Below are 11,486 nucleotides of genomic sequence, written 5' to 3' on the forward strand. Positions count from 1 at the left end.
AGGACCCAGGAAGTATATCGCTATCTGAAATATTGCCAAAGACGGCGTTACAGGGATGCATGAAGTATGGCAAGGGAGACGCAGCGTCTCGTTCCCTTCTCAGGGAACAACAGTTACATACGTAACCCAAGACATTTTCATGTGTCAAACACAAATATGCAAAAAGGAATTTGGGTATTAATCAACATTCCCATATAGAAGATATAAGCATTTAAAGCGAACAGTATAGCACCTGTGCTTAAAAGGCTAGAAATTGTATGATATTAGCCTACACTACACAGGGAATAATATGGATTTTTTTCCATTGCATAAAATATATTCAAGCACTTTCAATGACCTGTATCTATGTATATTTTCAAAAACTTCCTAGGGCCTTGCCCCCCCCCCCCAAATTCACAAACTTTCAAGAACCCATGGGAACCCTGAGTCTTAAATTCATATTTTTCTTCCACAGCTGGGCTTCTTTAAACGTGTCCGGCCACCACAGGATGACAACATAGAAAAAGAACAGCTCCAGCCTCAGGAGAACGGAGAGAGAAACACAGAAGCCTAAAGTCTTCATCTTTAGCAGTTCATTACAGCACCAATACAATAATAGCACACCTGCAGGATTATGCCAGAAATGCAGGCTATTGGCACTACTGGTGAGAATAAAATACATGCCTTTAGAAGATTTTCTCTTTATTAGCAGGTCAGCATTTCAGTGAAGGCATCGGAGCGTGATCATGCCTACTTTTAATATGTGGATATCCCTAATGGCGCCTGTTGTTGTTTGAATGGTACACATAAGCATAACATGCAGTAATGTTGAAAGATTAAAGCCCTGCGTCCCTTCCTTTTCCACTGTGCGCCTTTTCTGTTTACCTGCACTGAGACTTCGTGAGGTTTGATTTCAATTGGGTGTAGATATTAATACATTTAAAGTGTTTTTTTATAATGTTTTAACCTGTAATAGATTTAATGTTGAGGAACAGTATGTATGCTTTGGTACAAATTTCTGGTTTTCATTCTTTTGTGGGAGAAACTTGTGTGTTGTTTTGTTTAGTGCAGCCAAATTTCTATTTTGGACTCTTGGCAGCAGTTTTGGTGTCCTTAATTTACAGTTGTTTCAGAATTTGGGGATTTTGACTCTTATTGACTATTTGGGCTGAAAAAGTATTCTTATGTTTGTCTACTGTAAACACATATTAGTGCAGGGATTTAATTCGGTTAAATTTCTATAATTAAAAAGAAATAATCTGTTTGCACAAAAGAACAGTGAAATTGTAGCATGTTTATTTTTTCAACCACCCTTTACCAACAGAACGCATTTGTCATGAGTCGCACAGGTATATTTGTAGCAATAGCCAACAATACATTGTATGGGTCAAAATTATTGATTTATGCCAAAAATAATTAAGATATTTAGTAAAGATCATGTTCCGTGAAGATATTTTGTAAATTTCCTACCATAAATATATCAAAAAATATTTATCATTAGTAATATGTGTTGCTAAGGACTTCATTTGGACAACTTTAAAGGCAATTTTCTCAATATTTAAATTGTTTGGCACCCTCAGATTTCAGATTTTCAAATAGTTGTATATCATCCTATCTTAACAAACCATACATCAATGGAAAGCCTGTTTTTCATCTTTCAGATGGCATATAAATTGACCTTTATGACTTTTTTTAATTGTTCATGGTTACATTTTACTATTTTCATCCATGCTTACTTTTAGGACTCATTTCAGTCAAGCGACAAGTAATTTTTTTTACAGGTTCTTACAAAGATGCTGCCATTCTATAAAACCATAATTTTACAAATCTGAAAGGATTTTTTTATTTGACTGATGTTTATTGATTCTCTTGGTTAAAGACTTTTCAAAGCAATTAATTTTTATTTTGACTGCACATATACAGTAAATTATACTGCAATATAACACCCATCAAATTACAAACCTAATATTGATTTCCTATATTATACTAATGCTGCTGCCCATATTGGGTTGCCGTAAGTATGTTGTCTAAATGAAATTTTGTTAACAGTTGTAATACAATCAAGTATGCTTTTAACACAGATATTAAAAGATGTATGTCTCAAGTTTTTTTTAGTATTACAAAGGTTGTTTGTAAAAAAAAGTCTGTAAAAATCAATAGAACTTAATCATTGTAACTAAAAATATGTATTTTAGAGAATCAACCCTTTGTTTAAAAAAACACAAATCACTGCCTGGACTTATTTTTCCTAGTAACATTTTTCTTGAGTTTGTTCAGCAATATGTTATTAATGCTTCCATAATTCAATAAACAAAAGTACTGGTGTAATTTGGATTTTTTCTTATTCATTATGGCTCATACATTGGACTTATTTGTAAATGGCATGACATTACTACCTACATTACCTTATCTGTGTCTAAAGTTCCTGCTAACACACTTACGTAATCTAGATTAATGACCAGGACCTTGCAGGATTTGCGAAACAGTTAACACTTATCTGGTTGATGAATAACCAAATGCAAGCTTGTGCTAAAAGCAAAAATTGCTTGCTTTAACCCACATGAATTTTTTTTATTGTTAAAAATATAGTTTTGTCCATTATACATAAGCTTATTGTGCATCAGTCAGGAGGAAGCTGAGATCACTGCCAGGTTCATACTCTGTAGTTTGCTTCCCTCTGAGAAAGAAATAAAAAAACAACACTGTTACTTCAAAATTTTTCTAATAATATAACTGTGTTTTCCATGTCGGCATGAGGAAGGGTTTTAAAAATACCTCTGGAAAAGTCGTGCTTTGGTGCTCCCAAGCAATGTGGCTTTGTTTCCCTCCACTAAGAGCATAGATCCCTCCCTCAGACCCTGTCATTACAGTATACTGTATTATTACACATCAATCACATTAGTGAAAAACAAGTAAACTGGATACCATTAATGTGACATACCAGCACACATGGTGTATCCGGCTCCTCGTGGTACTGGATGATTCTCTGCTCGCGAGTTTCCTGTAAAATGCAAAACTCAAACCTTTAAGAATCTACATATAAATGTTTTATTGTAGCATCTGCTTATTGAACATTAATGCAACTACACACTTGACCTTTATTTAATGAAAAGTAAATTTTTAATGTTGCACCGCATGCTATTTTGTACTTCAATAAACACAGAAACAATAGATAAAGCCCTATTGAACATCTATGGATTTTTGTCTAAAGTTGTGTTGTGCTCAGCTTTACTCACCCCCATATGTTTACTGTTGACGTCAGTATCCAGATAGTGAGGGTTGATGTTGAAGGGCACTAAACCAATAGCAGCAAATGTTGGTGGATAGACGATAGGCATGTCATTTGTAGTGTTGATGCTGATGGTGGAAACATTGGTACCGGCACTGGATCCCATATATGGTATTCCATCCTGTAGAACAAGTTATGGTACATAACTATGGTACAGTTAATAATTATATTGCAGCTTTGTTCCATTTTGATGAAAACCTTGTCGACTAACCTGTAAAACTCTCTTTCTAATCTCAGTTACAAGGTTGTTGTCATAGAGAGCTTTCAGCAGACGAAATGTGTTACCACCACCTAAAAGACACAAAAATAAGCATTAGCCCAATGCTGTCACCAACATTATGCCTTTTTTAAATACCATGCAACTTTAGCAAATGGAAATCCCTCATACCAATAAATATCCCTTCAGCTTTCCTGACAGCTTCCACGGGGTCTGATGTCTCGTGGACACTGTCCACCTCGTAGCCTGAAAGAACGTTTAAAAGAGAGATGAACAGAAACCCAAAGGGACTGCACTCAACTTAAATAAGTTACAATGAACCAAGCAACAAACCCAATGTTTTGAACTTGTCTCTGGCAGTCTTAGTATAGGCATCTCGGTCATGGAGTGCATACGGGACAAAGAGGATCCTCCTTACTTCCCTGTTGTTAAAAATGCATGTCGTACTTAAGCCTATGCATGGTTAGATTAGACAATTTAGGTGAATTCAATAGATTTTGTATTTCTCCAGTTGGCACTATATATACAGTCAAAAGTATAAGGATGTCTTTATTAAAAGTTTGTATTAAAATGTATATAAAATATTTTTTCAGGATTGCAAGATCAGCATGTCAAAATATTTATAGAGAACTTACTTCCTTTCCAAAGAAGTCTTGGATCTGTTGTTGACAGTGTTGCAGATATCCTCCTCCATGAAGTGTGGAATTTGATACCAGCAGAAGTCTTATTTTCATGATCCTTTCTTTGGCTGATTAAAAATGTAGATGGGAAGCGCTGAGATCAGCAGCACATGACCAACACTTCTGTTTGCTGACAACAGGGCTGCGTTCAGCCCCGACAAAACGTTGCACAACGTTTATTAAACTGAAACTGTGATGCATTGAACACTGTGTTGTGATGACGCAAGAGTTGCAACTACGGTAGCTGAGAGGCCATTGTTTGTGTTCTTTTTTAAATGTTTAAATGCCTGATGAAATCGTTATAAATGTGTGTTTAATACTGTAAAATACCCTCGATGTTACAGTCACTGCCCTTGCCGTCCAGAATGAAAGACAACATTCCAACTTGAACCCATTGAGCGAGCTGTCTGTTTACTATCGCGTGGTTTTATACATCTTGCCGCTGATTGGGCTGACATTTCTGACACACCCACCGACCCCCACCAAACAAGAGAAAACGCTTCTAAAACCTGTTGGGTCGGTCCCGTTGCATTCCGTTGCACACCGTTTCAAGGAAACATGTCGTTAACCCCAAAACGTTCCGCACCGGTGTGAGATTGAATGTGCAACTGTTATAAAAATACAGATTTGTGAGCATTTGTGGAACTGGGGGCGTGAAAATACACACGAAACACACGTGATTGTCATGTGGTGAATCCGACCAATCTTGAAACAGCTGTGTCGTCATTACAGCCCGTGCAGCTCCTCTTCAGGAACTGCGCTGGCTAACTTCAGGCGGCTGATCTCGAATCGCTCTCGCGGTACTTAAAAACCACATGACACAGTCACGTGCCTGCAGCGCCTATGACGAGTGGATGCTGCCAATTCAAAGCCTAACCTAGTATGGCGAGTGATTGCTGCCAATTCAAAGCCTAACCTGGAGAAGGATAAGGAGCAGCCTAACCTTCCGTCGCCGCCAGTCCGCGTGGAGTTTTGAATGGATTTGATAGGGACTGCAGACGTAAGACCGGCGGTGACGTCACGGCGAGTGCATGGTATGGAAGAATTGTTCACCGGCGGCGACGTGACGACGGCGCATGTTCGAAATTTACAAAAAAATTAGGTGTATGGGGTGTGAAAGCTGAACTTTCTATGACGAGTGGATGCTGCCAATTCAAAGCCTAACCTGGAGAAGGATAAGGAGCAGCCTAACCAGGGGCGTCACTAGCCTCATTTTAGGGGGGCTTCAGCCCCCCTAAAATTCTGTCCAGCCCCCCTAAAAAAATATTTGATTCATTAATTTGTGATCGCTTCAGTCCCCTATAAAAACTCTTTAGAAAAGGCGGCATGCTGCGTCAAGTTTCGGCTCCTCCCCTGATCTGAGTCAGCATGGATTTAGCGCGTTTTTCAATCCGCAGGGGGGCCGAGCAGAGCGAACATCAGTAGTACAGGGCGGACTGGCCATCTTGACCTGGCGGCTGTTGTAACCTGCCGTGCAGTCAGCTCAGGTTGACATGTGAAATAATACGATATGAATGAATGACGGACCTCTTAAAATCTACGAGTCAGTCAATCGCGGTGAGAAAATGCCACCACATGACCAAACGACGGCAACCCACTGCTTTTTGGCTTTATCTAACAAATATGCAGCGCAAAGGAGACGCAGAGAGAGACAGACGCAGCGAGATGCTGCAAAATCAATCACAGAAATATTCGCCAAGAAGGGAGCAGGACAGCAGGTCAGTCAAGTTACCAGTAAAAGCACGCATCTATATTGCTTATTAACGTTACAGGTTTTTAAGTCAGGTGCTGGCGTGATGCATTGCTTTACAGTTGTTGTTCTGAACGCATCAGGCAGATAATTTCATGCAGCGAAATACCAGGTTATTGTGAAGTGTATCCTTTTATAAAACTAGTTTTTATTGTGTGGAAAAACTGGATCAAACGTGCAAATCGAGCTTTTAATGGGCATTTCACCTTATATTTGCAGTAAAATAACTTTTTTAAAATCTAACAATATAAGTAAAGTATAGCTTAATTAATTTGTTTGTTTCATTTCATTTAAAATATTAATATTTCAACATTTGAACTCCTTCCTTTTAAAAAGTGTAAGGCACCTGTGTATTTGTCTTTGGCATTGTGTATTCCTAGTAAGTTTTTGAGGGTTCAATGTGGTATTTTTAATATTAGCTTGGCTTGGTTTACCTATCTTAACATTTTAAACAATACTAAAACGTATCAACAAGTAAAAGAAAATAAAACAACAAGTAAAAGAAAAAAGTTTTGATTAAACTATATCAGAAAGTAGTAAGTACCCATCCAGATAGTTTTATCCATTGTGGTAGCCCTTGCTTATAAAAATGTTGGAGACCCCTGACCTACAGTATAGACATAGGGGCTGTTTCCCGGACAGGGCGTAAGTCTAGTTCAAGACTAAAATGCCTGTTTGAGTTTTAGTTCTTAACTAAAAGTAGCTTGCACTAACATATCTTAAAATACATCAGTCACATTGTTTTGTCTCAAGATGCACACCTGTAATATTTTTGTAAGGTATGTTTGTAAAAACTACATAAACATCCTAATATAACTAAGGCCTTGTCCTGGCTTAATCTAAACCCTGTCCTGAAAACCAAATCATACTGCATCTTGACAACTCAGTATTAAGGTAGATCACTTGTTGGTCATTCCCCTTTTCTATATTTTAGATCTGTATAATTCCCAGATTAACACAGTGGCTATCAACTAATAATATTAACCTAAAAAAATCCGGTTTATGTTTACATTTATGTTAACACACACATTTATCTTATTTTCTGGTTAAAAGTTTATTTTGTCAAAAAAATCCTTAGCTAAGGTTTCTATGTGAGCATAGAAATGCAAACAGTAAAATGATGTGTTTTTACTGGAAATATGTAGGTGTATTTGCACAGTGAATAATGAATCAGGAAGTCTTCATTGTAAAAAATTCTCCATTCCCAAATGAAAATTTTCTAGTCCCATATATGACACACATGGAATACAATGGAATAGTGGATTGCAATAAGGTTAGTAGTATACAACCTAATAGTTAAATAATATTTTTTTAATCATACCCTTACTGGGGGCTGAGCCCCCCTAAAATGAAAATCCTAGAATCGCCCCTGGTCAATATGCCATGATAATACAAAGTATTTTAGGATGAAAGCAGTATTTTCAATGTGTGGCAGCGTCCTGTATCATAACTAAATCTCTGCCGCTTATAACAGCTCAAACCGTGTGAAAATCCGGTAAAAATTAGGGGAGTTATGATTATTCCTCATTAGAAATGAATGCAAGGGAGCGCACTGGAGACCCATCCAAGATGGCGGCCGCGCGATACGTCAGCTCCAATAGGCAGCTCAGTCTACGAGGTGTCTACGTATATAATAGGCTTGTTTGAGATGCACCTTGCCTTATGGCGAGTGGATGCTGCCAATTCAAAGCCTAACCTATGGGGTGTATGGGGTGTGAAAGCTGAACTTTCTGCTGATTGATTAGCTAACAGACATGAGAGCTAACGTGTACGCTCGCCTGCCGTCTGGCCAAAATCCTATAGGATAGAGCCGTCAGACGTATAATTTAATGCGTTTGACGTCACGGTCACGTGTTGGAGCTGCACCAAATGTCAGAGGCGGGGTGGCGGCGGCGTATGGCGAGTGGATAGTGCCACGGATAACCAAGCAAAGGAGACAGTCGTGTATGGAAGGCCAACGGGGCAAAAACGTGTTAAAAATACGTGTTAACACGCACTACGTGTTAACGCGTAAGTCACGTGTTTACACGCATTACGTGTTAACGCGTAAGTGCGTGTTAACACGTAAATCACGTGTTAACGCGTACCTACACGGTTTTCTTTACCACCACCTACTGGTGTGGAGCTTTGAAAACACAGAAAGAAAGAAGGCTTGGATATCACAGGATGTAATCTAAAATATATTTTGAGCATTTTATAAAAGCATTAGTAGGCTACAACTACATATTTTTAAACAGTTAACTATAATCATTCAACCCTTGAAATTCATGACCACTTTCACACATTTCTCCAAACTATATTTTTAAATACACTTTAACTTTATCATGTTTCTAAAGCCTAAATGGTAACTGACAAATGAAAACAGGACATTATGTTTTTACAGGTCAACCCATATGCATTATATTTGTTTGTTAGTCCCTTTGATAACCACCTTAAGTCTTATGAAGCTGCTAATGGTTCAGATAGCTTTATAGTAAATATAGTAGTTTTGCTTAATCCTTCAAAGTATAATTGATCAATTATATTTTTTTTATTATCATTAGACACACACAGGAAAAAACAATAAATAACACTGGTGAGGATCATATACGTCCTCCAGATGCTGTGTTGTCTGTGCAAAATGTGTCGCGGTTGTAAAAAGAGGAATACTATGTGAATGAGTCCTTTTTCTTAGGATGTTTTTATCTTTGCTGGAGATGGAGCAAGCAGTACTGTAGACTCCAAATACTCATCCTTTTCAATATTGTAATGAAAACAGAGATGTATACCATAGTTTAATGTTGCATGTGCAAATAAACAGTTGTTTTGATATGATGCTCTCTATTTTCCTTGTCTTTTTTCAGAAGGGTTAAAGTGCCTGACACACTACTAGTAGAATACATTAGGAATGAAAAAAGATACATGATGCTTTTAAAATAACAAAATATTTAACTTTTATTTATGCCATAAAACAGTAATTACTAAATTTAAGACTCAAATTCCACAGGAAGAAATATCTTTGCTTTTCCATAGCATTTCTTCATTTAATAATTGATTAGTTCGTAAATTGTTGAGGAGACAGGAGCTTTGCAGTATCCAGATGTGATAAGGAACATGGCCCTTCCATTGTATGGCACATCGCATGGAGTATGAACTACCCTATCTTATGTGATTTTGTTAAATGGTTTATGAAGCCTTTAATGGACAGTGGTCCCCTGCTTCAAAAACAGCAGACCTCCAACATTAAGCTTAGCAGAGCTGGGGTGGTTGGTGAGAATCATTTTGGTAGGCTGAAGAAAGATGGTGATGACCTCAGAAGTGCAATGCCTGCAACACATAAATGGTAAAGTTTATTGTGCTGCCCTGGGAAATGGATGACCTAGGAATGTTAGTATAAGTAGGCCTAATGCACATCACAGCCTGTAAACTGTTAAGTCTTATAACTTCATACAATCAGAATGTACTGTAGTAAAAACATAAATGACAAAGAAAACTTTATTACATGTACTCTAGTAAGAATTAGGCAAATTATAATGGAATATAAACTCCAAAAGGATTAATTTTTTTGCTCAGTTATAAATGAATCTTATTTAATATTTGATTATTAATAAAACCCATAAACAACAAACATTGGCAACAAAGGCATATAATTGTTTTCAACCAAAAACATTGTAATAGGTAGTATTGACATAGGAAACAGAAATACAGACTCTCTAAAAAATGCTAGGCCCATCATAAAGACAACTGTGTAACTAGAAATCAATATTAAAAGGTATAAAGTTGAGACCTTACTTACATCACTTGGTCAAAAAAAAGTCACAGACTCAACTGTAGGCACAAAACAGTTTATTGAATGGGCAATGAAAATCTCAATTCCAGAATGCATAGACTCACCAATCAGCAGGGTGGCACTAAATTGAGTCACTGCTGAGAATGGCACCTTGCAGAAAGAGTCAGAGTGCAAGGCATCAGTCAGGAAATGTTATCAGGGAAAGCAGCGAGGCAGGCAGACGGGATGAAGAGAGCCAAAGAAGAGCCAACCGATGTGAAGCTAGGCATAGAGAGGGAAGATGAGGCTGGGAGAACGGGGCAGATGGCATCAGGGCACAATCTGGAGAGAACAGAGAAGAGTCAGAAAGAAAAAGCACTGACAGCGCATCTCATAATTAATGAGATGATGACTAGACGGAGGGGAGGATATAGCCTGGGATACACTGCATGATTTTTGGCGGTCCCAAACGAAAGATTACCATCGTGAAACATTTGTGGCAATTTCTGTGATCGTGGCTCTTCGGTGGTCCTATGTCGACCAGCGTACCAGTATTTGTTTAACACTAGCACATGCTGGTGACATTGCACTTAACTGGAGTCACAGTCGTCACAACCTATGAGAGAGGTGTCATCTTTATACAGTCTTCATGCTTGTCGTACCCAAGTTTAAATGATCCATGTCGCACAGTGTGATAAGGTAATGATATTATAGGAGAGCAAAAATCTTGCAGTGTATCCTGGGCTTAAGACAATGACTGGTACGTGCATGGCCACCTGTCAAAACAAACCAATGAATGACAAAACACACAGCGTACAAAACACATAAACAGAAACAACCGATCAGAACAAAGCTGTGACACACTTTTAGCTATAGTATTCAATCAGATACTGGTTGCCCAAATTCATTGATTGTTTCTATCTAATGAAACAGGTTTTGGAATGTTTGGTGTGATGGTTGCTGTATCGGTCAGGTTAACAAGTGAAAACTCTTCTGTAATCAAGTGCTATTTGGGGCTGAATATTTCATTTAGTATGAAAAGTAAAAGTTACACTCTGATTTTGACCTAAAATGTTTAAAAATGTCTAAATTAAGTGCAGGTGCAAAGTCATAGATATATTCATTTGTGACAGTTCTACTGTTTGCACTTGAAATAAACACAGATATGACATGTAGATAATAAAAAATCTTTAACAAAAATATAATCTGAAAAAGGATAAAGATGTTTTAACAATTTAAAACAAAACTGTTTACTAATAATAAAACAGACAATAGTAAAAAGAATAAGCATGCATGTTTAAGTTAAGAAGAATAATGAGCTTTTTAAAAAGTACTTGTATGTCCAGTTGTGCGGTCTGGAGTACATTGCTTTGCATGTAGTCCTATATTTATTTATTTATTTATTTGACATTTATTAGAGGATCAACCCCATGAGATGCAACATCTCGTTTTCATGGGGGTCCTCAGGATCATGAACAAACAACAAGTACAAGCGAAGTATACTTGACAGTAAATACAATTATAATAGATTCAAAGTAAAAAAAAAAAAAAAATAGAATACAAAACACACACACACACACACACACACGCGCTCTCAATATCCCCACCCCCATCCCCATCACATGGAATATGTCTCCAAACAGCCAAAGAAACATTTTACATAACACAATAATCCCAGATATTCCTAAGAAGTTCCCATCGCTATAAATGTGCATACATACACAGATACATAACATGACACATATCAATGCTAAATCTAAGAAACTAGAAACATTGACAGGAATTCTGGAAGTATGTTAACAAAGCAGTGCTTTGCTAAGGAT

At 37.4% G+C, this 11,486-nt stretch overlaps 2 protein-coding genes and 1 long non-coding RNA gene across 4 annotated transcripts in view; 1 reads left to right on the top strand and 2 right to left on the bottom strand.

Annotated features, from left to right (window-relative positions):
* itgav (integrin, alpha V) overlaps positions 1–2,307 on the top strand; it is a 31,797-nt gene extending 29,490 nt beyond the window's left edge. For both annotated transcript variants that reach the window (XM_073855053.1, XM_073855051.1), the window contains exon 30: positions 455–2,307. In XM_073855053.1, the coding sequence (XP_073711154.1) occupies positions 455–553 (99 nt within the window). In that variant the 3' untranslated portion in view covers positions 554–2,307. The remainder of the gene's footprint in view (positions 1–454) is intronic.
* Positions 2,083–4,320, bottom strand: LOC129451594 (alpha-aspartyl dipeptidase). Its single transcript, XM_073855054.1, has 8 exons — positions 4,116–4,320; positions 3,819–3,898; positions 3,657–3,731; positions 3,480–3,559; positions 3,216–3,389; positions 2,921–2,980; positions 2,755–2,837; positions 2,083–2,656 (listed from the first exon to the last, which is right to left on the bottom strand). Exons 1-8 carry the CDS (start codon positions 4,217–4,219, stop codon positions 2,590–2,592), a joined length of 723 nt encoding a protein of 240 aa, XP_073711155.1. The 5' UTR covers positions 4,220–4,320; the 3' UTR covers positions 2,083–2,589.
* Positions 4,321–8,822: 4,502 nt separating this feature from the next.
* Positions 8,823–11,050, bottom strand: LOC141350252 (uncharacterized). The gene is made up of 3 exons (XR_012358302.1): positions 10,998–11,050; positions 9,789–10,439; positions 8,823–9,221 (listed from the first exon to the last, which is right to left on the bottom strand). It is a non-coding gene; the product is annotated as an uncharacterized lncRNA (long non-coding RNA).
* Between the last annotated feature and the right edge of the window lie 436 nt (positions 11,051–11,486).

The sequence above is a fragment of the Misgurnus anguillicaudatus genome, chromosome 17 (genome assembly GCF_027580225.2).
Source record: "Misgurnus anguillicaudatus chromosome 17, ASM2758022v2, whole genome shotgun sequence".
Taxonomy (NCBI): domain Eukaryota; kingdom Metazoa; phylum Chordata; class Actinopteri; order Cypriniformes; family Cobitidae; genus Misgurnus; species Misgurnus anguillicaudatus.

Bases quoted from the DNA above. Each gene is read 5' to 3' on its own strand.
- LOC129451594 (XM_073855054.1), bottom strand. From the start codon at position 4,219: ATGAAAATAAGACTTCTGCTGGTATCAAATTCCACACTTCATGGAGGA. The intron at 3,899-4,115 runs TTCTCTATAAAT...CAGGGAAGTAAG, and splicing joins TTCTTTGGAAAGGAAGTAAG to GAGGATCCTCTTTGTCCCGT. The intron at 3,390-3,479 runs GTTAGTCGACAA...CTTGTTCTACAG, and splicing joins TTAGAAAGAGAGTTTTACAG to GATGGAATACCATATATGGG.